This window comes from Macrotis lagotis, chromosome 2 (assembly GCF_037893015.1).
Source record: "Macrotis lagotis isolate mMagLag1 chromosome 2, bilby.v1.9.chrom.fasta, whole genome shotgun sequence".
Taxonomy (NCBI): Eukaryota; Metazoa; Chordata; class Mammalia; order Peramelemorphia; family Peramelidae; genus Macrotis; species Macrotis lagotis.
The window spans coordinates 288,213,297-288,240,342 of NC_133659.1; the positions used below are offsets into that span (position 1 = coordinate 288,213,297).

Below are 27,046 nucleotides of genomic sequence, written 5' to 3' on the forward strand. Positions count from 1 at the left end.
GTAGGTGTTTCTTCCCTAAGAACTCTTACTTTATTTTTGTCATTTTTATCATTTCATTTTCATTGTGATGAAATGAAGGCAGGAATGACTTATTTTCATCTTATGGATAAGGAAGCAGAGAAATGAAATGACTGTCTAGGAGGTGTCCATCGGAAGTGCCACCAGAATGATCATAGATTTTAGAAGCAGAATCATTTCTGGACATTATCTGGTCCAAAATTCCTATTTAATAGATAAGGATATTGAGGCATAGAGAGGGTAAAACTCAATCAAGATCATATAGGTGGTCTTATTTGAGCCTTGTGACAAGTAGATAAATCAAGAATAAATCAATCCATTTTGTAAATGAGAAAACTGAGGCACAAAAAGACTCATAAAATCACAGAACTTAGTGTTATAAAGGAAACTAAAAATTTAGTTTAACTCCCATATTTTGAAGATGAGGAAATAGAGACCTAAAGTGATGTGTTTATATTCTTAGGAGTAAATGACAGAATTTAGAATCAAACTCAGATCTTCTGATTCTCAAGACTAGGTGGTGCAACAGATAGAGTACTGGCTTTGGAGTCAGGAAGTTTTGGGGTTTTTTTTAGATTTTTGCAAGGCAAATGGGGTTAAGTGGCTTTCCCAAGGCCACACAGCTAGGTAATTATTAAGTTTCCGAGACCAGATTTGAACCCAGGTACTCCTGACTCCAGGGCCGGTGCTTTATCTACTGTGCCACCTAGCTGCCCAGAGTCAGGAAGTTTTGAGTTCAAATGTAGCCTCAGACACTCAGTAGCTGGGTAAACTCAGGCAAATCACTTAATTTCTGTTTTTTTTTAAATTTAAAAATTATTTTTCCAATTTTATGTAAAGATAATTTGCAATATTCATTTTTGTAAAGTTTTCTCCCTCCCCAAACCCTATGATAAGGAGTAATCTGATACAGGTTATGCATATACAATTGTGTTACACATATTAATAATGCTATGAAAGATGCAGAATAAAAAGGGAAAAACCACAAGAAGGAAAAAGTTAAAAAAAATTGAAAAAGGAAATCACTTTTCTGTATGCCTTAATTTCTTCAAATGTGAAATGGGGCTAATAATAATACTACATATCTCCCAGAAGTCTTGGGAAGATGAAATGGGATAACATTTGTAAAGCAAGTGGCACATAGAAGATGCTACAGAAATGTTCATTCTCTCCCTTTCCCTTCTGGTAGCACTGTGTATGTAGGGTTCTAGATTCTAGGATTGTGCAGAGGGCTCTGTTGAGTCTTGGGCTCTGGATAGTGAGAGGTGTTAGGGTTAAGAGTCTTTTTTTTTTTTTGCTTTTTGCAAGGCAATGGGGTTAAGTGACTTACCCAAGGTCACACGGCTAGGCAATTATTAAGTGTCTAATGTCAAATTTGAACTCAGGTCCTCCTGATTTCAGGGCTGGTGCTCTCTCTACTGCACCATCTAGTTGCCCTAAGGTTAATCTCTTAACAGTTTTATGGACACAGACTGTTTTCTGTGCCTTTTCTCATGCTAATATAGCCTAGAATAATGTCTTTCCTTCTTCCTTATGTATCCTTCTCTCACACATATCCCTTAAAGACCAATTCACCTCATACCTTCTGCTTCCCTGACTAGCCTGGCCCACACTCACTGTTCCTTCCTCAGAACTCTTCTAGCACCTACTGTTTTGATCACTCTTTTGGTCCATATTATTTGGCCCACTGTCTTGTATGGTAACTGAGATCTCCTATATGCTTATGCTCTTGATTTTCATCTAGATTGTAAGCATCTTGTGGGCAGGGTACCTCCTTGTAAACTTTTAAGCATTTGGCACAATGATGAAGCAGATAGAAGATGTGTTATCAACAACTGTGGGATGGATAGACAGATGGATGAATGAAATGAAATGATAAGGACCCAGAAGTTTCTTAATTACCAGATACTGCTGCCTCATGAAATTGATGTAATCATTCCTCCTCATTCTAACATTCTAGTTTATACTAGTTTTAAACTACAACCCAGTGCCTTTGCTCTAATGGTGGCTCCCCATCCTCACCATCAGGCTGTCGAAGGGCGTGGAAGACATGTAGGTCCATGGGCCGATGTAAGGTGCTGATGAGCAATGTCTTGTTGGTCCCTGTTGTCTTATGGGCCCGGTTTATAGACTTGGTCTCCCAATCAGTCCAGTATACAAAGTCCTCAAACAGGGTGAGTGCAAAGATGTGGGGGATGTCCTGGCTCAGCACTGGGAGAAGAATACCATTGGTGAGAAGTCCTAAAAACATTCTTTTTAACAATAATAGCATCCTTCCTCCTTGCACTGTTCACTACTCAGAGCTGGAAAGAAACTACAGGTGGGGCATGGAGGTTGGAGCTCTATTTTGAGGGCAAGTCAAAGGGGAAGAACTCTTTGGTCAATTTAACTCTTTGGTCCTCATCTCCCTACATCTGTGGTCCCCCTTCTCTAGGACCCCTTCTGGTACCCATCCTTTGTCACATGCGCTTTGGACACTAAACAATGCCCATAGGCTCTGGCCCACAGATGACACTAACCAATATGGCGATTGGAACCATCCAAGCTGGCAAACTCAATGTAGTCCTCACGAGCATCTGCCCAATAGATCCGTTCAGTGACATAATCAAGGGTTAGACCATTGGGCCATGTGATCTTGGTGTCTACAACGACGCTGCGTCCTGTGCCATCCATGCCAATCCTCCCGATCAGTGAGTGGTCACCCCAGTCTGTCCAGTATAGGTACCTGTGCCCACACCAAGAGCCAGGAGGTGAGCATTCCAGAGCCCAGATGCCAAGGCTGCACCCTAGAGTCAGGGGGTGGTGAGAATCTGGGAATGTTGGATTCTTTAGTCCTGAATCTATCCAGACTAGTGTTGTGCAAATTCATGTGCTGGGGCTGACCTTTGCCCTCAGGACACTTTTATCTAAGCATAAGCTCCATGTCCTCTCTACTTACCCATTTTGTACATCCACCACCAGTGCTCTAGGCTCCCGGAGGCCTGAGCTGACCAGCACTGTCCGGTAGGCCCCATTGAGCTTGGACACCTCGATGGTATCTCTGCCTTTGTCACACCAGTACAGGTTTCCACCCACCCAGTCCACAGCCAGCCCATCTGGATTACTAAGGCCCGTTCGGTGCAGCACCTGGGGGAAAGGGGAGGGATAGTATGACATAAGGCCCCATTGAGCTTGGACACCTCGATGGTATCTCTGCCTTTGTCACACCAGTACAGGTTTCCACCCACCCAGTCCACAGCCAGCCCATCTGGATTACTAAGGCCCGTTCGGTGCAGCACCTGGGGGAAAGGGGAGGGATAGTATGACATAAGATCCTCTAAGAAGATTCAGAAGCAGACTAGGGGTTTACTGGTAATCGTTAAAGAACTAGTTCTATAGGGGCAGCTAGGTGGTATAGAGCACCAGTTCTGGAGGCAGGAGGACCTGAGTTCAAATCCGGTCTCACACACTTAATACTTAGCTGTGTGACCTTGAACAAGTCACTTAACCTATTGCCTTGCAAAAAAGAAAAAGAAGAAAAAGAAAAAAACAAGTTCTACCAAATTTTTTTGTATGACATTTAAAAATTTCATTAGCATCATTTACATTTTTCTATCAGTTTCTTAATTCTATACAATCAACAAAATAATAAACAAAGCTCTATTTGTAGATTTTACCAATTTCTGAGGTATAAGTGCTCACACTGAAGATTTAACAATTGGTTCTCTCAAGTCAGTATGAGTGACCTCCAGCGCCCCATCCTGAAAGAGATCTATCTGAACCTCATTCCCTTGGGCTTTGGTCTTTAGATTTTCAGTAAACCTGAACCCCCCTAGAGGGCAGAAAAAGGTGGGGACAGGGGAAAAAATGAGATGACAACAGGAAGGAGAGAGGTCAGACTTCAAGGAGGGTCATCTGCTTCTCATGAGTTTTAAAGAAAGTAAAGGGCAAGGGGAATCTTCAGAGAGTAGTGGCCAGGCCTCATGTGAGGGGGGGCTTGACCTACCAGAGCAGGAGGTCAACAGAATAACTAAGAGAAGAATGTCCAAGAAAGGGAAGAGGGAGATTGTTTATGTAAGGATCTAAGCAGGAAGGATTGACTGTTATTGGCTGGTAAAAGGCTCTTATTCTTGTTGGTAGTGTGTTTATCTCTTGGATAGCAGCTTGGATCTCTTCTCAGAAAGTTATTTTTGCTTTTTATTTGTAATTTAAAGAAATGCTGAATTTAAGTAAGAGGTTAAGTAGATATAACAAGCTCAAAGACCCCCTGAAGTCCATCTATGCTTTTCTTGGGTTCATGTACCCCTAGGTTAAGAACTCCTGCTCCACAAATGAAAAAAATTAAAGTTATATATAATCATATGAAAAAATGCTCCAAATAATTCTTGATTAGAGAAATAAGAATTAAAAATAACTCTGAGGTATCACCTCACACCTATCAGATTTGCTAAGATGACAAAAAAAGGAAGATGATCAATGTTAGAGAGGTTGTGGGAGGATTGAGATATTGATGCATTGCTGGTGGAGTTGTAAACAGATTCAACCATACTGGAAAACTATGGAATTATGACCAAAGAGCAATAAAACTGTTCATACCCTTCAACCCAGAAAATCCAATACCAAGCTTATATCCAGACGAAATCAGGAAAAAAAATAGGAAAAGTACCATATGTTCCAAACTATTCATAGCAGCTTTTTGTAGTGGCAAAGAATTGTAAATTGAGGGGATTCCCATCAATTAGGGAAAGGTTAAACAAGTTATGGTACATGAATACTAAGGAATACTATTGTTCTATAAGAAACCATAAAGGGTCAGACTCTAGAGAAGTATGGAATGAATTACAGGACCTGATGCTGAATGAAGGGAGCAGAACCACGAGAACATTGTTTTTATTAACAACAATGTGATATGATCAACTTTGATGGAAGCAGCTCCTCTCAGCAGTTCAGAGAGCTAGGACAAGCCTATCAGATTGGCTATGGACAATGCTATCTCCATTCAGAGGGAGGAAAACAAAACAAAACAAAACAAAATCCTTTAGAATCTGGTGAACACTACATTCACTTTTTAAAAAATATGTCTTATGTATCTCTTCCCCTTAATCCTAATTCCTCATACTGAAAATAGCTAATCTGTAAACATATTTAACACAAATGTATATGCATAATATTCACCTGACTGCTGCTGAGGGGAGGCAGGTGGGAAGGGAGGGTGGAAGGAAATTTTGTAACTTAAAAAATATACATGTGCATATGGGTGAATGTGAAAAACTTTCATAACAAGTATTTGGAAAAATAAAATATCAATTAAATAAAAAAGAAGTCCAGCTCTAGGAGTCTGTGCCCCTGGACTCTTTTTCCCCCCTCTTCCTCTCTCAGGGGGGGAACCCCTCACCTGGACATTGCTCCCATTGATGTTCATTCTCCGGATCATGCTGCCCTGAGTGGTCACATCTGTCCAGTAGATCATCTGTTCTCGGTAATCAAAATCCAGGGCGACTGCATTGTTGAGGCCCTAATGTATGGCAGGACATGAGGACTGGAGCCTGGGGCAGGGGCAGGGGACTAAAGATTGGGATGGAGGGGCAGTGAGACAGTAGGGAGAGGAAATTGAGGCTGGAGAGGGAAGGCCCACAGACAAAGGAGTGCCCCTCCTCTCCCTCCCAGCCTGGGGTCTTTGTAATTAAGATCAGCATAGGCCCAGGGAGCAGGGAAGTGGGGGAGATGGAGAAGAGGTCTGGGAATAAGGCAAATAATAGGAGGAAAGGTGAAGGAGGGGGCAGAGAAATCAGAAGGTTCTGGTACCTGCTTGAGCAGAGTATAGTTGGTACCATCCAAGTTAAGCTTGCGAAGGTAGTAGCGATTGGCAAAGATCAAGAACGGTTCTTCATCTGGGGGGAAGATGGGGAAGGAAATAGGGGTGGTTGTCTGAGGTCGCTAGTGGAGTGGCATGTCTAATCTCTTCTTCTCTATCTCTGAACATCTGTCTTCCCAAGGTCTCACCTCCCCAGGGACCCCCTCGTCTGTCATAGCCCTAGAATTTGTGGAGATTAGTTTCAGATGTAGATGAAAATAATGGCAAATAGAGCAGCTGCCCATCTGATATGACAAATTACACTGGAAAGTACTGCCTCATCATTAGAGAGGGATTCTTGTGCCTATAATGTCCTGGGGGCCCCCTGTGTTCTTAAGTGCCTTTTGCCCTCTCCCCTGGATACCCCCCTCACCAGTCACAGCCTTGCAGCTGTGGGCGTCACCCCCTCGGGGGGCATAGCCCTCCACACACAGACACTTGTAGCTGCCATGGGTGTTGATGCAGCGCTGGCTACAGGGGAAGGTGGTGCTGCACTCGTCCACATCTGCACATGTCCGACCATCGTCCTTCAGCCGGAATCCTGGGCGGCAGCGGCACTGAGGGGCACAGCGGGCATGGGGAACAGGGCACCAGGGACATGGGGCTGAGGGGTGGGGTGTGGTGGGTAGGAGAATGCCTTAGCCCTGGGGAAGAATTATTCTCTAGTCCACCGCCACCCTTAACGTGGAGTCTTCCAAGGTACAAATCTCTCAGTGCACCCACACCGCCCCCCCCCATTTCTCCCCTGGGAAGGTGGGTCTTGAGGTCTTGAGGTGAAGACCTTGGTGCCCGGCCCAGTGTGTGTGTGTGTCTGTGTGTCTAGGGGCCCAGGTCTGGGCACTCACCTTGTACCCGATCTTCAGGTCCTCACAGTCCTGGCTGCAGCCACTGAGTTTTCGGCTCAGACATTCGTTGATGTGGCAGCTACGCTCATCTGAACCATCGCCACAGTCATCTTGCCCATTGCAGACCAGGGATTCACTCACACAACGTCCACTTTCACATAGGAACTGGGAGGATGCATTACACTTGTGTTCTGGGGAAGGGAAGGGAAGGGACAATTGTTTTCTGGATATCAATATTTCCACAAGTTCTCATTTCTGTAGTATGTGAGGGCTTTTCCTTACAACAGCCTTAGGAGTTAGCACAAATATTTCCATCTTATATATGAAGAAATTGAGTCTTGGAGAAGTTAAGTGACTGGACTGGGGTCACAATGACTGAGTCAGGATCTGAAGTCCTGCTCTCGGGCATCAGTGACTGCAGATGGGCAATTCCCCTTGCATGCTCTCTTACCTGGGCTTGTACAGTGAGGGTTCTTTGGGGCTTCATCACTCTGATCGTGACAATCACTCTCCCCATCACATTCCCACTGGCGGGAGCTCAGGCAGCGCCCATTGGCGCAACGGAACTCATTAGGGCCACACGTGGGGTATTCTGGAAGGGAGGGGAGGAAGGGGGCAGTCAGATGGGCAATGAGCTTCCCTAGACATAGCCCACTGGTTGACCCTTAAACAGGGACACCTGCTCCTTACCACATTCCGGTGATTCATCAGAGCCATCTGCACAATCTCTGTCGTGGTCACAGACAAAATGTTTGGGGATACACTGACGATTCTGACACATGAACTCCCGCTCATCACAGGTGCTGTTGTACACTGTGGGAGAGGGGCCCGGAGCCTGCTTAGGACTAGATGAGCCCCCATAACCCTTCTAGTCCTCTTCCCTCCATTTCATTTCTTGTCTCCATTCCTCTAAGAAACACTTAGGCAAGCTCACCCACTTCCCCAAACCCCAAGTTCCCCCGGTCCCCATGGCTACTTCCTCCTTATCTGCTATTCTCCATCATCCTTGACCAGTTATTCTTAGCTCCATTGGTATGGTAGAACAGACTGAACTCAGAATCAGAACACCTGAGCACTATTAACCCTGGCTGAGAAGCTAACAAACTATATCACCTGTGCCAAGTCAGGAACTCACTAAACTTGAGCCTTTTAGCTTTGTGAGATGGTTGCCAAGGGGGGCCCTTTTGATGTAATGCTCTATGATTCTGTGGTTACTTCTCCCCTAGCTCATAGTCCTCGCCCAGTCACTTACAACACCCAGCTGCCACACTCTCATCGGCACCATCAGTACAGTCTTTGTCTCCATCACAGAGCCAGCGGTCAGGAACACAGAAATGCATGCCCGGGCAGGAGAAGGATGATGGGCCACATGTCTTGCCCTCTATAAGGGAAGGATTGGTCATTGAGAGCCTCAGGGACAGGGGGCCACACACATACATAAATACACACACAGAAAGAGCCACCCTCTTCCCCACCCATGTTGGCTGAGTCATTTCTAGGCTCATCCTTGAGCAGTCCTTTAGAACAACAACTCCCCACTCTTTCCCTCCAGAAGATGAATAGCCATTCCCAGGTACAACTTTCTTATCTAGACATTCGTGGCCACATGTGGCCTGGCTCCTCCACCCTCTTCCCCTCCCATTAACCCTGGTAACTCACGGCAGGGTGCAGCTTCATCAGAGCCATCCCCACAATCATCACTCCCATCACATAGCCATTCCTTAGAGATGCAGCGATGATTTTGGCATTCAAACTGGGCCTCTGAGCAGAACTTGTCTGGAGGAAGGATGCACGGGAATAGCAGTTAAATCAGGGGCAGAGATATGGGCAGGATGAGCTGTCTTGGGAATATGGTGTACAGGCTCAGTTTTAAAACCCTGTGACCTAACATAAGCCCAAGAGAAGGGCTAGATAAGGTGTTCCCAGGTGGGGGGGCACCTAAAAGGCAGGTCCCCTGATTGTTGGGAGAGAAGAAAGAATCTCTACAAAGGCTCACACTTTGTAGTGATAGGTTTGAGGATAAAGGATTTTTTACTCACTGCAATGGGCCTCGTCCTCTCCATGCTCGCAATCATCCTCTTTGTCACACGTCCAGCTCATGGGAATGCATCGGCCACTGGGGCAGGGGAAATAATTCAGGGGGCACCTGGGCTTCACACCTAGGGAGGGAAGCTGGACATGAGGGGACCATCCACAATAGCCCAGTGGACACACAGGTAAAGCCAGTGGTCCTTCCCACCAAGTCCCATTATCCCTGGCCCTTTGCCTACTCCCACTCACTCCAAACTGGTATCACTGACCTGGGCAGTCACGCTCATCGCTGTAGTCCCCACAGTCATTGGCACCATCACAAACCCAGCTGGAGGCATAGCACAGGGACGTCCGCTCGCACGGCAGGAACGTCACCCCCTTCACCCCCAGGCGGAAGTAGCTGCTACAGTCAGTGGTGCCTGGGGGTGGGGGTGGGGGAGGGAGAGGGGTGACATCCTGGTCCCTCCCCCACCCCCTGGAAAGATCCCCTTTCCATCCCTGCTCACTGCCTCCCTTTGTGAAACCCAGGGATGGGGCAGGCCTGGGGAAGAAAGATGGGGCAGAAGATTTTACCATGAAAGGTAAAATCAGGAGGTGGGGGTGGTGTGGGGCAGGATCAATTGTGGATGGTGGAAGTTGGAGGAGAAGGAAGAAATGGGGAGAAAACCAGGACAAATCCTCTACTCACTACAATTCATCTCATCTGATGCATCTTCACAGTCTAAAAACTGGTTGCAACGACTAGAATTACTAATGCAACTCCCATCTCTGCATCGAAACTCATCTGCTGCACAAGCTGTCTCTGTAAAACAGTCCAGTCAGACCCTCATCAGTCTGGAACTGGAAACTAGTAGTCTGAGGGGAAGCGGCTTGAAACCCAGAGCTACCCCCTCCCCCGCCCCAGTGGCTGAGGCATGAGACATCATGGGACTAGACACTTCCAACCTAAGCCAGTCAAAGATCCAGCCATCAACCTGTAATAATAATGGAAAATAACAGATTGGCTTGGGAGCTAGAAATCACATACTAATTGTGAGACAGTGGTTATTACACAAATTCTAGGTGCCTCAAGTGATGCTCTAAAACTATTCAATTTAGAGAAATTTCAGGTCTGCTTCTATGGGGGTGTTTCTTCCTCTCCTCCCCAAATACATAGCAAACTTGAGGGTTTACAAAGCACATTCTTTAAAACAACCTTGTGATTTTGAAAGGGCAAATATTATCATTCCCATCTTACAGATGAGAAAACTAGCTAGTCAAAATAATGGGGAAAAGTCCAGGGTTTGAGTTTAAAAGATCATCTTCTGGTGCTAACATTTACTGTGAGCAGTCATAGACATGGAACCTCTCCAAGTTTCCATTTCCATCCCTATAAAGTATAGTTCATAATACTTGTAATATTTGTAATAGCTCTGTAATAGCTCTCTTGGTTTTTCTGATTTCTTTCAAATTCTAGCTAGAACTATCTTCTGTAAAACATTTTTTCCTGATTCCCCTTAATACTAAGTACTATCCCTACAAAATTATTTACAAATTATCCTTTAAACTACTTGTTTTTAAGATTGCTTGAATATCATCTCCTTCCATTAGATCAGAAGCTGCTTGAAGGCAGAGATTATTTTTCCATTTCTTCTTCTTTCCAGTACTTAGTACAGTGTACATAGTAGGTGCTTAATAAATTCTTGTTGACTTGTCCAATCCAAGGTCTTTGAAAGACTGAAGACCTCAGATCAATTCAATAACCAACCAGGACTACAGGAGACTGATCTCAGAAGAACGTGTATTTTTGGGACCAGGCTAATGCAGGAATTTATTTTGCTTGCCTATGTCTATTTGTTACAAGGATTTGGTTTTCTTTTCTTTCTCCAGTGAGGAGGTGAGAAAGAGAAAGAAAAAAATTTTGTTAATTGGAAAAAAAATAAAATTTAGAGGATGTGTTGTGAGGAAAGGTCTCCAAAGACCTTTTAAATTTGAGCTCTTCTTATTTATAGCAACAACAATAACAATACTACTTAAGGAAACCAGAAACCTAGGGCTCAAAGAGAATCTAACAAACAGGAAAGAGATATTTAATCCCTTTTCTGTTTCATGGACCCCTTTGTCAGGTTAGTGAAGCCTTTGGACCCTTCTGCAGGATAATATTGTAAATTTTTAATGCTTTAAATGTTTAAATTTAAATGTTAAATACAAAAGATTATGAAGGAAACCAATTATCCTGAAATACAGTTACTGAAATAAAAAAAAAGCCAAACCAACAAGCTCATGGAGCTCATGTTAAGAAGCTATGGACTAAGAAGGCTAGGGTGATGCAGGAAAACTCTCTGCTCTGGGGGTAGGGAGGCTCCTGGGGATGAGGAGGAGAGGCTCTTGTACTCACTGTTACACGGGATTTCATCTGAGCCATCACCACAGTCATCTGCCCCATTGCACCAAAGGGTGTTGGATACACAGCGCCCATTGTTACACTGACGGAAAGTCTTCTTACAGCGGCGTGTGTCTGGGGAGGAGAAGGTCAGAGTGAGTGGAAGATTCTTCTGGTGAGCTCACGTTTACTCATTCACTTGGCAGGAAGTACTGAGGATTGCTCCGTATTACAGATGATGGAGAATACAATAAGGACGAATCATGGTCCCTTGGCCTCCTGATAGCTTATCCTGTTCCTGCATTATTCTGCCTTGTTGGGTTGGCTTAGGATCTAGGGTCACCTGTTCTAAGCACCTCCCCAGTACTCCCCACACATCCAGGGCTGGTATGATGGACTGGGATCAGTGGTGGGGTAGCAGATGTGGATAAAGCAGAGGGGTCTCAAGCCAAAATGGTGGGGTTCTTACTGCAGTATGATGGCTTCTCATCTGATTTGTCCTTGCAATGGGAGGTGCCATCACAGGTCAAACTGAAGCTGATGCATTCACCATTGGCACATTCAAACTCATCTTGTGTCCGGCAGGTGGAGTTCGAGGCTGGAAATTGGGGTTATCAACAGGAAGAAGGGACAAAGAAGGTTCAGGATCCAGGGCTTATCCATGTACAACATCTTGGTCTATGTCCCTGAGCACTGAGCCCTACTGGTCCTTCTTGCTGGGAATTGGAAGACAGCCTTTCTAACTGTATGGCTATAACATCACAGACTCAATTTTCTCTTAGTGTTGGGGGGTGGGTGGGTTAGGCTAGACCACCAAGGTCCCTTCCTGCCCCAACATCTTATCAATTTTAGATGATTTTACTCCTGCCCCTTACCCAATCCTTCCCTACCACTCTTCCATATCACCCTTTCACCACATTTCTCCCACCCTGCAGGTCCGTGTCCCCTTCCCTCACCACGGCAAGTGAAGTCATCTTGGAGAATGCGAGCCCCCCGACAAGAACATTTGACATGTCCCTGGGGGGTGAGCATGCATAGGTCCTGACAGCCTCCATTGTTGATACGGCAAGGGGAGAGCTCACCTGGAAGACAAGAAAGCATGAAAGACTCTACTCACTGGACATATACCCAGAGAGATGACCCCTGATACCCTGTGTCAGGCACCAAAAACTATGGCAATAGCATCTAGGATTTTTACTGGGACCCTGGACAGATGAGTGAAATTGGATTTGTATATAGGGGATGTTCAGCATTGAGTAAGCTCTTGAAATGAATTTTGGTGGGGTTCTGGGATGTGGATGGGAACCTTATTTGGGAGTAGAGAACTATAATATGTATATAGATTCCTGAATTGGAGGAACTACTCAAAGGTATATTTGTATATGCAGGTTCTGTAGTTGCATGCATGTAAGAATGTATAGTCCAGGGAGATACCTATATCATTGAAATCACAAATCCTCCCTCTCTCTATCTCTGTCATCTCTCTCTCTCTCTCTCTCTCTCTCTCTCTCTCTCTCTCTCTCTCTCTCTCTCTCTCATTCTTTATGCAAATCCTGGAATGTATACAGAAATATTGGGTTATTAGGGAAAAGCTCTTGGCTGAGGAAATGAGATATCAGAATGCATGGAAGCTCTGTTCTTCTTAAGAAGAACCTAATTCTTTCTGAATTCCAGTCCACTCGTCTATTTGCTATAACAGGATTAGAATGGAGGAAAGAAGAAAACCCCAGAGAAAAGCTCCTGGGTTTGAGGAACAGAGGGCTCATGGAAATGGGAGCATAAACAGGCAAGATCCTAGGTTTTGGGGAGTCTAGGGTATATATTCATGGGGGGGGCCAGAGTGGGAGGATACTCACAACTGTTAGTGTCATTGGCCACGGCAACAATGCCCATGGGTTGCTGGGGGATGTCCACTCGAAGCAGTTTCATGTCACTCCCCACATACTTGTTAGCTCGTTGCACAGCTCGCCGTACCCAGTCTGTCCAGAAAATGTGCTCCCCATACACAGCCAGCCCAAAGGGGTGGACAGGCTCTGACTTCAGGATCACCTGGGGGGATGGGGTCATGGTCACTGGTCATAATTCTGAACTCTGATACCTCATCTTCGATGTAGCCAAACCCAGGGGATGAATGCATCAAGGGGGCAGATGTTCAGAGAATGGGAGAGAAAAGTCAAGGCATTCCACCCAAGATTATCATTGTTCTCTTCCTCTTACCCTTCATTTCTGGCCCATTTATCCTTATTTGGTTTGCCTAACTTGCCATTTCCTCCATCTCTATGAGTGGAAGTCATGCCCTTCCCCTCCCCTCCTTAACCCTTGGACAAGACTCACAAAGAGACCTTGTTGCCCCAATCCCAAACTCACGTATCGGTGGGAACCATCATACTCGCAACGCTCAATCTTGTCCAGTGTGGCATCAGAGAAGTAGAGCTTCTCTGCACGATGGTCAATGGCTAGACCATTGGGTGTTCGGATGTCACGCTCAATCAACGTCAAGACATTGGCACCTGACAGTGCTGCCCGCATGATGCTTGGATGCTGTTCATTCCAGTTGGTCCAGAACATCAAGCTGGATAAGGCAAAAAAAAAAAAAAATAAGGGGTAGGTGATTGAGAGTGGTAGAAGAGCACAAGGCACCTAGAAAGAACCTTAACAAGGGGAACCTGGCATCCAGGAAATGAACAAGAGACCTCAAAAAGTCGAGAAACTCAAAACTCCACTAGAGATTTAAACTATAGGGAAATTTAGATCAATTCTAAAAACAGTATTAAGAAAAATTAAGTTGGGGGCAGCTGGGTGGCATAGTAGATAAAGCACTGGCCCTGGAGTCAGGAGTACCTGGGTTCGGATCCGGTCTCAGACACTTAATAATTACCTAGCTGTGTGGCCTTGGGCAAGCCACTTAACCCTATTTGCCTTGCAAAAAAAAAAAGAAAAAAGAAAAATTCAGTCAGAGACAGCTAGGTAGTGCAGTGGATAAAGCATTGACCTTGAAGTTAGGAGGATCTGAATTCAAATCTGACACTAGCTGTGTGACCCTGGGCAAGTCACCTAACCTCAATTGTCTCAAAAAAAAAATTGAGCCATACATCTAGAATGGGTACATTGAAACACCAGAAAGGGCCACAAGCCCGCAAGTTTACTTCAGCCACACAAACATTCTATGTTCCATGCAGGGGTGGTAGTGGTAGTTGTGGTTGGATTAGAATGACCTCTGATTCCTTTCAATTCTATGATATTTATGCTTGGAAATGTTGGAGTTATGTCTAGAATCCCACAATGTTCTCTATTTTCTTATTTGTAAAATGGTAGGAGTGTGTGATTTCAAAGGTCTCTTTTAGATCTAAAATCTTTCGAAACACCATGTCTTTATTTATTTATGGCAGAGGCTACCCATGAAGCATGTCTGGGCACATGCCCAAGAGCATGTGGTGTCTTGTACCCTATAATGGGGGAAACGGGGTCAAAGATGATTGCAGATTGAACCAAGAAGAGCTTCTCCTTCTTTCAAAGTCAACCATTAGCTCTCTCTGGGACTTCCACTCATAAGACATTCAAGTGGCATAGTGATGACACTGAATCTGGAGTCATGAGTTCAAATCTTGCCTCAGACACTTAACAGTCATGTGACCTAACCTCTATCTGCCTCAGTTTCCTCAACTATAAAACAGGGCTAACAATAGCACCTACTTTGCAAGATCAAATGAGGTCATATTTGTAAAACATTTAGACTTAGTTCATATTAAGTGGTATAAAAATGCCTATTCTCTTCTCTCTCCCCTTCCTCTGGAGGCAGTAGTGGTCAAGCTACATGCATGTGGCACCAGCAAGGCCATGTGCTTGTCTAAGTGAATCTAAGACTGGCTCCTAAGTTCCTAACCACCTTTTTTGTCTCCTTTCTCAAGCCCAGGTGATTGAATGGTGATGAGATATTTTCCTAGGTTTGGTCTACCATGTAAACTTGGGGGGGGGGGGGGTTGGATTCACTGAGGAGTCTGGGTTTCTAAAAGGAATCCCAAAGCACTATTCTTCTCAGAGATGGTCATCAACATGAGCCAAGCATGTCTAACTTGCCAAAAGATATGAACCCTGAGTGAACCACTGCTCAGACAGTGTAGACTAAGATGAAAAGGAAATCTGTTCAGCAGTCCCACACATCCCTGGGGAGCTTTTTCTACTTCCAAGGAAAGTCTAGTAGGAATAATGGATTATGGTTTCATATTTTAAGTATTTGGCAATTGCATACTAATGAGTCTTTTATATTTTAAGCATTTCTTTTGTGGTAGAGGAATTAAGTAGCTATTTTATACTTGATAGTCTGATACATATTTGGCACTTAATAAATAAATGCATCCTTCCTTCCCTTTTATTCTGGTCAGTGAATTTTTTTTTGAGTGGGGGGTAGGTGTGTTTTAGGTTAGGTATATATCAAGATATCATTTGAGAAAATGGCTGGGGACTAAAGTGAAAGAAAGTTGGGGATGTCCTAGAAATAATAGGCACACATCATGTATTCCATGACTCAAGGTCAAATAATATTATTGGAAGAATATTGTTTAAAGAATATTTCAGAGAGAAACTTGAATTCATTAAAAGGACCATACAATATCCCAAAGGTAATTTGGCATCCTCTCCTATGATTTGGGGATCAGTTCATTTGCCATCTTTATTGTTTGTCTAAGATAAATGATGAACCTGGTCTATGGGTTTCTCATACAAGTGAATATCAGAGTCTTCATCCTTTGGTTTTTCCTATGTAGTTAATTAGGCTGAACTCTTTTGAAGAGTTATTGTGGATTTGGTTCTACAATGTTCCATCAGCACAATATCATCTGCATCTGAATGATCTCACATTTCTATGGACTTCTTTTTAAGCTCTATTCTGAACATCTGTATTAATGGCAAACACTTTTGATAAGCATGTCTTCATCTTACTTATTGGATATTAATACTCAAAGTGCTCTTTATCCGAAAGTTCGGCTGATCATCTTTCAAATAATCTTGTATGATTATGAAAGAAATCTTGAAGAAGAGCCTTACGGCAGTATTTCATTCTACTGCTCTATTTGCTTTTAAAAAAAAATCTTCAAGAAACAATAAGCAAAGTGGGATCGTCTATTCACTAAAATTTTCATTCAGTTGTGTAATTGTAAAGATACAGTCTACTATAAAATATTGTTTGGGTAAGATTGCCTGTTTCTTTCTCATACCTTTATCAACAAGGTCCTTTATGCCTGTGCAGATTACTCTCATAAAAATGTTTAGCTATGGGAAAGAAGGTACATGGGTGGTTACTCATGTTTTTTCAGTTAACTTCTTTTGTGATAACAAAGCTGAGTTGTTTTTTTTTTTTTTTTGTTTTTTTTTTAGGATTTTGCAAGGCATATGGGGTTAAATGGCTTGCCTAAGGCCACACAGCTAGGTAATTATTAAGTGTCTGAGGCTGGATTTGAACTTAGGTACTCCTGACTCCAGGGCCTATGCTCTATCCACTGTGCTGCCTAACTTCCCCCAAAGTTGAGATTTTTCCCTAAGTTTCTGGTATCATTTTTCTCTCAGATAGCTTGAGATTTGGTTCCTCAATGGAATGTTTGTTTTCAACTATATCATTTTCAGCCCAGACCTACTGTGTATCTCTGGTCTAATTCAGCTTAATCTCATATTTTTTTTCTTTACTGTATTACTACTTCTTCAAGCAAATTATTGGGGACTATGAATTCAAATGTGATGTTTCTACTCTCACTGAAAGAGAAAGGAATTTGTTCATTGTCCTTCCAGTTTCATCCTTAAATGCCCCTAGGATGTTTTGGATTAGTTGATCTCTTGCCAATCTTTTGGTAAACTTCTTTTTCCTTCTGTTCAGTTTTATGAGACAATAATGCTCATGGATCGTTTTCTATCTTACTCTGTACAAGTTTATGTCCTAAAACAAACTTGCTTTTGGCTGACTTCTCTTTTCATTTGGCAAGGAGATCAAATATTTGTTTATTGAAGTGGTTTCTAAACTCTTTTGTTCACCTTGTTGTGGTGAATATAGATTATATCTGTTAAACTATCTCAGAAAATTGTGGTAGCTCATGTCAATGTCTGATAATTTATCCACAACCCATTCTTATTTTGGCATTAATTAGTTTAAATAAGTTAGGTTGTATTTGCCTTAATGGTGTATCATAAATCTCATTTTAAATTTTTTTCTTCTAATTTGGTATTCTTTCTTCTAATTTGACTTTGTGCAATCAACAAGTTGGTGGTATGACTGTATTCAGAAATGATTCCCAAAACAGTAATCAGCCATTTCCTGAGTTTTAACATATAATCAATTTTCATTTTTTTGGGGATGAAATTATTTGGAGCTCATAATGTCAAGAACCCTCTTGACTCTCTTCCTGAAGAAAATATTCACAATACATATAGCCAAGTATAGCCAACAAGCCCTTGGTTTCTCTTGTTTCTCATAGCTGTACAACATTCTCCAAGATTTTTTACTGCCTTCCCCAATGTTCACCTTTGCATTGAAGTCACTAATTAAAGTATTTATTGGCTTAATTTTGGAGGGTCTTAACAACTGTGCAAAATTTTTCTACCTCCTTATCATCTGCAAGAGATAAACTGCAATTATTTTCCTGGTAGCCTTTTGCAATCTCATCACATCTCTTGCATTATGAGCTAAACAAATGTTCTGTCATCAAATGATGCTCTTTGTTGCTTTTTGGACACACAAAATTCTGCCACTTCCCTTATTTGCCTTTCCTAGGAGAACTTATGAGCCATCATTGTGTTGCAATGCAATTTCCTTTTGTTCTCTGGTTTTATATATAGCAAGAATGTCACAATTGATATGATTCACTTCCTCCAGTAGTACATCCATTTGTTAGTCATCAGAGAAGGATGTCACATCTACAGTAACAACAGCTACATTTTAATGTTCCTAAGTTGCCTAAAAAATAATGTGATTCTTATTGTTCTCTTTCCGCTTTCCTCCCATTCTGCCATCATCATTACTGAAAGTAGAAGGGGGGGAATATGGCACTGGGGTCCATTTTGTACTTTTCTTTGTTCCACATATTTCCATGACAAAAGAATTCATCACCAGATGATGACAAAATATACTGTCACCAAATGATATTCCTTGATGCTGAAACTTTCCTTGGTCCTCAAAAAGCAGTCTGTTGCTGAGATTGCATTTGAAGTCCTTCCAACATGGAAGGACCTACCAGAGCTCATACTTTGTTGGTATAACCTTCAAGAATACGTAACATACTGAGACACTGGAATAGCAATTTGTGGAGGTCAGTTTATCGATATCTTTCCTAAAACGTATATCAGAAGGGGATCAAAGATTGAAAGGATCATACGTATACCAAAATATTCATAAGAGGCTGCTTTGAGGTAGAAATAAATTAGAAACAGAGCAGCTATTCACTGAGTTGGGATGGCTGAACAAACTTTGCCATATTAATGTAATGGAATATCATCATGCCATAAAAAATTGAGAGATTGAAAGAATTCATAAAACATGGGAGGACTCGCATGAATGGCTGCAGAACAGAACCAAGAGGACAATATATGTAGTAACTACAACAGAATAAACAGAAGCAATTTTAAGAGGCAACTAAGCTGAGATTAATTGCAATAGACAATTGTGGAACTGGAGAAATGATGATCAAATGCACTTGTTTCTTCTCTCTAGAGAGGCAGGGGATTATGAGTTCAGAATGTGCCATATGCTGTCAGATGAGAGCATATAGTCAGTCAGTTTTATTTGTTTTACTAAGTTATAAGAGAGGATTCAATGAGAGGTGATAGTGGTAGGGAGAGGGGACATCAACTCGTCAACTAGCATTTTTGTTATTGTTCAGTTGTTTTCAGTTGTGTTTGCCTTTGTGACCCATTTGCAATTCTCTTGGCAAAAATGCTGGAGTAGATGAAGAAACCGAGGCAAATAAGGTTAAGTGACTTGTCAAGGGTCAAGCATCTGAGATTGTATCGGCACTCAGATTTTCCTGACTCCAGGCCAAGGACTGCAGCTCCATCTAGATGGAGCATAAAATAATATAACAAAATAGCATTTATTAAGGACTATTATATTCCAAAAGTTTTATTAAGAATTCTTTCTATCTCTTTATCCAATAATTATATTTACTATTTAAATAGAAAACTTAAAAATCAATCAAAATAAAACTTGGTTCTCAGAATTTTATATAGTACTTCAAATGAAGTTTTGCCAGGCAGAGGTTAGTAGGCCTCTGGAAACTCTGTCTTTAATAATGGAACCATATACTATATTTTTATCTGACGGCTCACTCAACCTTCAGTCTTGCATTTCCAATTGTCTGCTGCCTACTTCCTCAAACTCAGCCCAACTAAAACTGATCATGCCCCCAAGCCTGCTTCCCTCTCCTGATTTTCTTATTTCTGCCAATCATTCTGTCATCATTTTCCCCTGTCGCCCAGGCTTGAACGTCTGGGGGCCATCTTTGATTCTGCCATTATCTAATCAGTCACCAAGTCCTGTCAATTCTTCCTTTGCAATGCCTTTCAAATTCATGCCTTCCTTTCCATTCTAGCTGCCACTACTCAAATTCAGATCCTTATCACCTCATGACTAGCCTATTATATAGTGGCCTCATCATTGGTCTCCCCACCCACAGCCTCTTTTCCTCTCAATCTGTTTTGCTCATCTCTAAGGGATTATATTTTCTAGACCACCACTTTGATCATGTCATTCCTGGGCTAAAAACCTGTCAATGGTTATTCATTGTCTACAGAATGAATAAAAGACAGAGATTCTTAGACTGGTATTTGAAGTGCTCCTAAATCCAACTCTAACCTATATCTCAGGTTTTAATTCCTGACATTTTTCTAAATGAACCCTTTCCTCTGCTATCTTACCCCCCCATTTGTAAAATGGGCTTTTCATGGCATTCTTCTCCCTAGAAAACTTTCTTCTATTCTTCAACTCTGTCTCAAATTCCACCATGTTAGCTTTCAAGTGATCATTACTGTGGTACCAGTATATTTCTGCATTATATTCAGGGCAGCTAGGTGATGAAGGGGAGAGAATATTAGGTCAAGAAATCCTGAGTTTGAATCCTGCTTCAGATACTAGCTGTGGGACACCTACCCTCACTTGATTTGTTTCCTTATCTGTAAAGTGAGGATGATAATAATAGTCCCTTACTATATCAAATGAAATTATGAATATAAAGTGCTTTGCAAGCACTTACAGTCCTCGATAAATCTTTTACTGCTGTTGTTGAATAGTTTCAGTGGTGTCTGAAAACCCCATCTGGGGTTTTCTAGTCAGAGATACTGGAATGGTTTGCTATTTCCTTCTGTAGATCATTTTATAGATGCGGAGAATGAGGCAAATAGGGTTAAGTGACTTGCCCAGGGTCACACAACTAGTAAGTGTCTGAGGCTGGATTTGAACTCAGGCTCTCCTGACTTTAGGGCAGGTTTTTCTGTCCATGTAGCCTAGATACTAGCCACTGTTATCAATCTAGGATTTCAATGGTGTAGTGTAATCTGGATGTTCCCATCACAGAAGCAGATAACTGAATGGTTAAATGCCCAAGGTCATACAGCTGAGTGTTTGACAGGTAAAGTTTAAACTCTGGTCTTTCCAACCCCAAGACTTGTTCTCCATATATACATATTATGTCACATTGCTTTTCATGAATGTCTTATCTCCACATATAGAGAATACAAATCTTCAGGGCAGGTACTTTGCCTCAGATTTTTTAGTATCCTCCATCCTAGCAGAGTATCTTGCTAATACAGGAGGAGGAAGCTCATGATATGAAGTTCCTACTATGTACCAGCCTCTGGGTTAAGCATTTCACAGATATCTGGCATTCTTCTGCCAGATGAAATGTCATCCTCACAACAATCCTGAATTGCTAGGTAGGTGCTATTTTTATCATTTCCATTTTATACTTGAGGAACCTGAGGCAGACTGAGGTTTAAGTGATTTGTCCAGGTTCACTCAGTTAATAATGTCTAAGCATGAATTTGAACTCAGGTCTTCCTAGCTCCAGGATCGGTGTTCTAGCCAGTGCACGACCTGATTGAATTGGGGGAACTCTATAGCCTAAGATTGTGAAAACAATCATAGAGTTATGAGTTTTCAAGTAATCACCTCAGTCCACAGCTGAACTAAGGTCCAGTAAAGCTAACTGACTTCTTAGTAAATGGTAGAGGAAGGGTTAGTCCCAGATGTCTCCCTAGAACAGCAACCTGCCCCCCATCCTCCAGGGCTCCCCCTCTTCTCCCAACTCACTTCTGGCACTCATCCAGCACAAAGGCTCTGGGATGATCGTCGCCGGACATGGTGATGACCGTTTCCCGTTCAAAGGCTCCTGGCCGGCTCTGATCCACCGTATGGCGAGTGATGGTGGATGTGGTATAGCTTGTCCAGTATAAGGTGTCCCAGCCTCGATGGTAGGCCAGACCCTCCACTGACCCCACATCTGGAGGAAGTGAGTGGGAAGATGTGAAGGTCAGTGTGGCATAGGGAAGAAGATGGACAGCAAGAGTAAGACATCTTAGGGGGTGTTCAGTGGGGACCATGGGAGAAGAGGTTGGCTTATTCAAAGTACCCTTATTCATCCATAACAATTAGACCACTTAGAGCCTGGCTTTGGATGAGGAGCTAAGAACATTCTTATTTATCTGAAACAACTAAGCCTACTAAAGCCTGGCATGAGATGGAGAGCTAGGAACACCCTTATTCATCTGTAACAACTAGGTCACTTCAAGTATGGCATGGGATGGGGAGCCAGGGAAGCAATGCAGGCAGAGCTGGGGATCCTTCAAGGTTGTGATGTCTTCTTGTGTTGTCCTATGACTCTCCCATTCCTTATTTCTGCCTAACCTCCATTTTATGGAGGAGAAATGCCCCCATTTTAATATAAGTGGACCTTGTTATATGGAATAGTGAGGTGGAAGTGGGGGAGAGAAGAAAATTCTGCTTAGAGAATTCCTGAACTGTGTTTCTGGAAAATTTGAATATAAAACAAATTTCTGTCAAATGAGTCTTGCTTTAGATGAACTGAAGAAATTTGCTGTTTCAAGGAATTTTGGGTTAAATCCTTCCATAAAGCAATTATCCCACCAAGAATCATCTCTTGGTCTTGAGCCACTCTGTACTCCATCAATGTAGCAGGGGTTCATTAGTCAGGGGTGCCCCAAAATCTTAGTATGAGAGGGATCCCTCCCCCTCCCATGGGCATTTCTGACCCTTACTCTCCACAATGGTGATCCTTCCAGTTCCATCATCATTGATCTGTTGAATGTTCCCAAAGTGAATGTCACTGAAGAAGATGCGGTTGGCAGTGCCTGGGGAGCCCGCTGCTCGGTAGTCAAAAGCTAGGGCAATCACATTCTTCATATGCTCAGGATCCTCAAAGGGTTGCACAGGGGCATTGAGGTTACGCTCATCAGACAAATGGACACTTTTGAGGATAGTGCGCTCTGAGTAGAGCAGGTAGCCTGCATACTCACGACAGGAAGCTCCGTCCTCTGCCAGCATCCCATGGGCACAGGCACAGGCCCGACGCCCACCGCCTCTGTACAAGCAGAGTTGCTGGCACCCACCATTGCCCATTGCACACACATTGGTGCCTAGAAGGAGATCAAGGGAGGTCATCACTCTTCGGTAGCCCTCAGGGTTAAAGTCCCTTATGGCTCTGTAACACCACCCTCAGTGAGAATTTCCTGAGTTGCTTAGGTTTCTCAGTAGTATCCCTTCCATTGCCTCCACCACCCTACATCCCAGGGGATCAATACCATACTTGTGGCCTAGCAACCCCTTGCCCCAGCCAACAATTATATCTGCTACTGGTTATCAAAAGCCAAGCTCATCCTCTGATCTTGCAAACCTAGTACAGAAATCCCCTGACTTCTGAGGAATCTGACCACAGAAAGGGGCTCTCCATCACTTTCAAGAAATGTATTAACTTCTTTTAATTTTCTCCTTTAATCTTTTTGATAATTGGTAAGTACCTCCCAAATTAGAATCCTCTCCCCTCCCCCAGTCTCATCTCTTCCCTTTTTTTGCTTTGGCCTGTAAAGGGATGCAGAACGGCAGATTGCCCCCGCTCTGGACATAGTCAGCCTCCTCTTCTCAGGGCCTTGGTCTTCCAGCCCCTTCCTACCTTTCTGTCGGTCTCTGTTGAAGACTTTAATGTCCTTGAGCTGGACTCCAATCCCTGTCCGAAGTGGAACTGAGTCTGTGGCATTGTCCTTGCTCCCTCGCTTGATGGAGCCATTGGCATGGGTCCTGAGAAGAAGAAGGGATATATATATATATATATATACACACACTAGTAGGAGCATAAAGGAAACAGAACACAAGTAGGAATTGTCTTACCTGTCACTCCAGTAGATGAAATCCTCAAACACAGACACAGAAAACATGTCCATGTTATTACTGGACAGAACCACCTCCCGGTTTTCACCTGTCTCCAGATCGATTCGCTCAATCTTGTCCGTCCGAGCATCACACCAGTATAACTTCCCATCCTGGAGGTTAAGGAAAATACCTCATACTTATGGACTGTACCACCAGTTCCTTTCAAGTCCTTTCATACTGAAAGCATGTATGCATGCGTGTGTGTGTGTGTGTGTGTGTGTGTGTGTGTGTGTGTGTGTGTTTGTGTGTGTGAGAGAGAGATCCATCTCAAAAGGATACTGGTCCTTGAGTCTGTCCCTCTCTCTCTAATTTGGTCATCTCTATGGACTATATTAGTTATCCTCTTCTCAGTTAATCAATAATCAATTAATAGGTATTTTATCATTTTTAAAAATTCTAGACACTCAACTAGTTGTTGAGGATATGAATGTAAAAAGTGAAATGATCTCTTGTGTTCTACTCAGTCATTTCCCAGGACCTCTTAATTTTCTAGCTCTTTCATGTATCCTCCTAATAATCTATTCACCCTTTCCCCCTAAATACAGAATAGATAATAGTTGACACATAAAATTTATCATTTAAGGTTTTCTCTAAGGTTTATCTATCCCTTTACTTTTATTATCTTAGAACAATCTGGGTGGTATTACTTTCCCTATTTTACAGGTGAGGAACTTGAACTCAAAGAGTTGCTCATATTCACATAACTAGAGTGTGTCAGAGGCAACATGCAAAACCAAGTATCTCTCAACTTCAAATCTTATGCTATTTCCACTACACCACAGTTCTGGGATTTTTTCTTTACTCTCATTCTCTAGAACATGAATGGAGGCAGCTAGGTGGCGCAGTGGATAGAGCACTGGCCCTGGAGTCAAGAGGACCTGAGTTCAAATATGGCTTCAGACACTTAATTACTTAGCTGTGTGACCTTAGGCAAGTCACTTAACCCCATTGCCTTGCAAAAGCTAAAAAAAAATATCTCTGACTTCTGTATAAGGGTATATAATTAGGGAGGTAGAAAGGGGTGGGCCGAGAGGGACGGGGTGTATGTATCCCCTTCAGCTAAACATAAAGCATTTATGAACCAGTCCTATTGGCCATTTCCTATTGTCCAAGTTATTCTCACCTCATAGTCAACAGAGATGCCATTGGGCCAGCTGATGCTCACATTGACCAAGACCACTCTCTCTGTGCCATCCAGCCGTGATCTCTCAATTCTTGGGTACTGGCCCCATTCAGTCCAGAACAGATACCTATGGGGTAGGCATGAATGTATCAAAGCCCTAAGACATGAGGGGATTTATCCAGGAATTGGACCCACAATTCCTTATCCATGTAGAAAGCAGAATTGGGTTTTGGGGGTTTTTTGGCAGGGTTTGGGGAAAGTCTGTTGGTAGGGGGAGAAAAATGAGAGTTAGATCAAAGAGAGGACTTCCCTACCCTCCAAAGATCTGAGAATAGGGACAAGAATAGGAGCAATCAACACTAAGGCACTCCCTAGAAAATGAGTTGGACAATCTATAGAGCATCCAGGTAAGGCAAGAGAACCAGAGTGGTCAAACATTTCCTCTTCTTACCCCTTCTCTGGGTGGACAGTGATGGCCCGTGGTTTGTCTAGGCCCTGGGAAATGACCACATAACGAAATGAGCCATTGAGTCTGGCAACCTCAATCACATCAAATCCTTGGTCAGTCCAGTAGATGTTGCCTGGGAAAGAAGGTATCCGTCAAGAGCAGAAAGGGTGGGAAGAGGCAGTGGGCAAGGGTTCAGGCCCCTATCTTTCCCCCAACCCTGCCAAGGCTTCATGAATTCCCAGTATCATCCTTTTGTTCCCTTTTTTTTTTTGGTTTTTTAACAGATTTTTAAATCTTTTGTTTTTATATTACCCATATTTTCCTCTATATCTTTATCTCCCCAGAGAGACCAACATCCCTTATATAGGTATTAACAAACTATGACCCAAAGATCGAATCTTGCCATGCCTGTTTTTGTATAACTCAGGAACTAGAAAATCATTGTATGGTTTATATGGGTCATACAAAAAAAAAAAAAGACCATTCTGATTTGACACACAGGATCTCATTTGTCTACTTCTGCTTTTTGACACAATTTTTAAAAGACAAAAAAAAAATCAGCAGAACTGAACAACACATCCTCAAAGTCTTACATTTTATGCACCATTCCACATCGGTAGACCTTAGCCTCTGCAAGGGAAAACATTTGTTCCCTTTTTTTCCTATCCCTCTTGCCCCAGAGTTCCCCTCCCTCAAATCTGGTTCTCAGTCCTTTTCCTCAACCAGCAATCTCATGATACCTCCTCCACTCACCTGCAATCCAGTCCACAGCAATGCCTTCTACACGACCTATCCCATTGGTGACTACATCCTCCCGCCAGGTCTGGTCCCTCTTGGCTCGGCTAATGGTGCTGAGACCCATGTCAACCCAGTAGATTGTGTCATTATCTGGGGAAGGAGTAAAAAGGGGTATATGAGAGGATAAGAATTATCGTGGGAAGTTATACTAGGGGATCTCAGGGGAAATTGGGGAACTGTTGGGGATGGACCATGTGGCAAGGGCCCCTTCTCTCTCTGCTCTCTCCAAATGTCCTCCAGTCATGCCCCCTTTCCCCTCCCAGTGCCACTAAACTTTCTCCCTCTTCAAACAAATTACTCACCAGCATGGAAGTCAATGCCCACAGCAAGAGAGGTTCCAGACACAGGGACCAATGCATCTGACTTGTCATTGGGGTCCAGTGGTATTCCTCGGATTCCCTCATGCACAGAATACAGGAGGAAGGAACCCACACCTAAGGAACATGCTCCAATCAGACATTACTTCCAGGACTTCCCCATCCATGTCCAGCAAAGAGTCTTAGCCCTTCCTCTGAGGAAGATCCATAGAATCATAGCCATAGAGCAGAAAAGGACATCAAAGGCCATCTAGGGCAATTACTTTAATTTACTGTTAAAAGAATTGAGGCCCATTGGGGTTCAATGACTTTCTTAAGGTCACACATCAGAGACAGAATTTGAACCCAGGTTCATTGACTTCAAAGTCAATGTACTTTCCAATTTACCATTCCTTGTTCAGAGGGAGAAAACTGAAGGGCAGAGAATAAATAGCAGTTCATGACTAGGGAAGGTGCATGCATGGCAGGTCTCCAGGAAACTGTCTAAGGTTCTTCTGGCCACCAGAGGAGGGCAGCAAAAATGAAATTTCACCAATAATAATCTCCTCTTCCCTCCTCACTTTATTCATTAGTCCACATGGTCTATGTAGATGGATCACAGACCACCCTATGGTCCAAAACCCATCAGAAGGGGACTCTGGGAAGAGGGTAAATGGGGGTCCTCTCAAACAACCTTGTACCCATGATCACCACTTTTCCTTCTGAAAAAGATCCTCTTCTAAACCTTCTCATTTCTGGCAGTACCATTACTGTTCTTCCTGTCTCTCTCAGGCTGGAGACTTTGCAGTTATCTGAATTGTTTTTTTCCCTCTTATTATTTCCTTATAAAGATTAGTCAGATGCACCCTTTTTT

The 27,046-nt window shown here is 43.0% G+C and overlaps 1 protein-coding gene across 1 annotated transcript in view; it reads right to left on the reverse strand.

The window, feature by feature from the left end:
• Positions 1–27,046, reverse strand: part of LRP1 (LDL receptor related protein 1) — a 113,342-nt gene that overhangs the window by 25,589 nt on the left and 60,707 nt on the right. The window contains exons 35-61 of the mRNA XM_074226327.1: positions 26,179–26,310; positions 25,832–25,966; positions 25,082–25,211; positions 24,631–24,757; positions 23,466–23,617; positions 23,251–23,375; positions 22,340–22,717; positions 21,375–21,564; positions 13,457–13,661; positions 12,946–13,138; positions 12,046–12,171; positions 11,559–11,687; positions 11,105–11,224; positions 9,416–9,529; positions 8,997–9,146; positions 8,736–8,855; positions 8,356–8,472; positions 7,949–8,077; positions 7,387–7,509; positions 7,148–7,288; positions 6,697–6,887; positions 6,225–6,408; positions 5,803–5,888; positions 5,393–5,512; positions 2,957–3,144; positions 2,538–2,743; positions 2,041–2,229 (exon numbers count right to left, since the gene is read on the reverse strand). Coding sequence (XP_074082428.1) covers positions 2,041–2,229; positions 2,538–2,743; positions 2,957–3,144; positions 5,393–5,512; positions 5,803–5,888; positions 6,225–6,408; positions 6,697–6,887; positions 7,148–7,288; positions 7,387–7,509; positions 7,949–8,077; positions 8,356–8,472; positions 8,736–8,855; positions 8,997–9,146; positions 9,416–9,529; positions 11,105–11,224; positions 11,559–11,687; positions 12,046–12,171; positions 12,946–13,138; positions 13,457–13,661; positions 21,375–21,564; positions 22,340–22,717; positions 23,251–23,375; positions 23,466–23,617; positions 24,631–24,757; positions 25,082–25,211; positions 25,832–25,966; positions 26,179–26,310 — 4,200 coding nt within the window. The remainder of the gene's footprint in view (positions 1–2,040; positions 2,230–2,537; positions 2,744–2,956; positions 3,145–5,392; positions 5,513–5,802; positions 5,889–6,224; positions 6,409–6,696; positions 6,888–7,147; positions 7,289–7,386; positions 7,510–7,948; positions 8,078–8,355; positions 8,473–8,735; positions 8,856–8,996; positions 9,147–9,415; positions 9,530–11,104; positions 11,225–11,558; positions 11,688–12,045; positions 12,172–12,945; positions 13,139–13,456; positions 13,662–21,374; positions 21,565–22,339; positions 22,718–23,250; positions 23,376–23,465; positions 23,618–24,630; positions 24,758–25,081; positions 25,212–25,831; positions 25,967–26,178; positions 26,311–27,046) is intronic.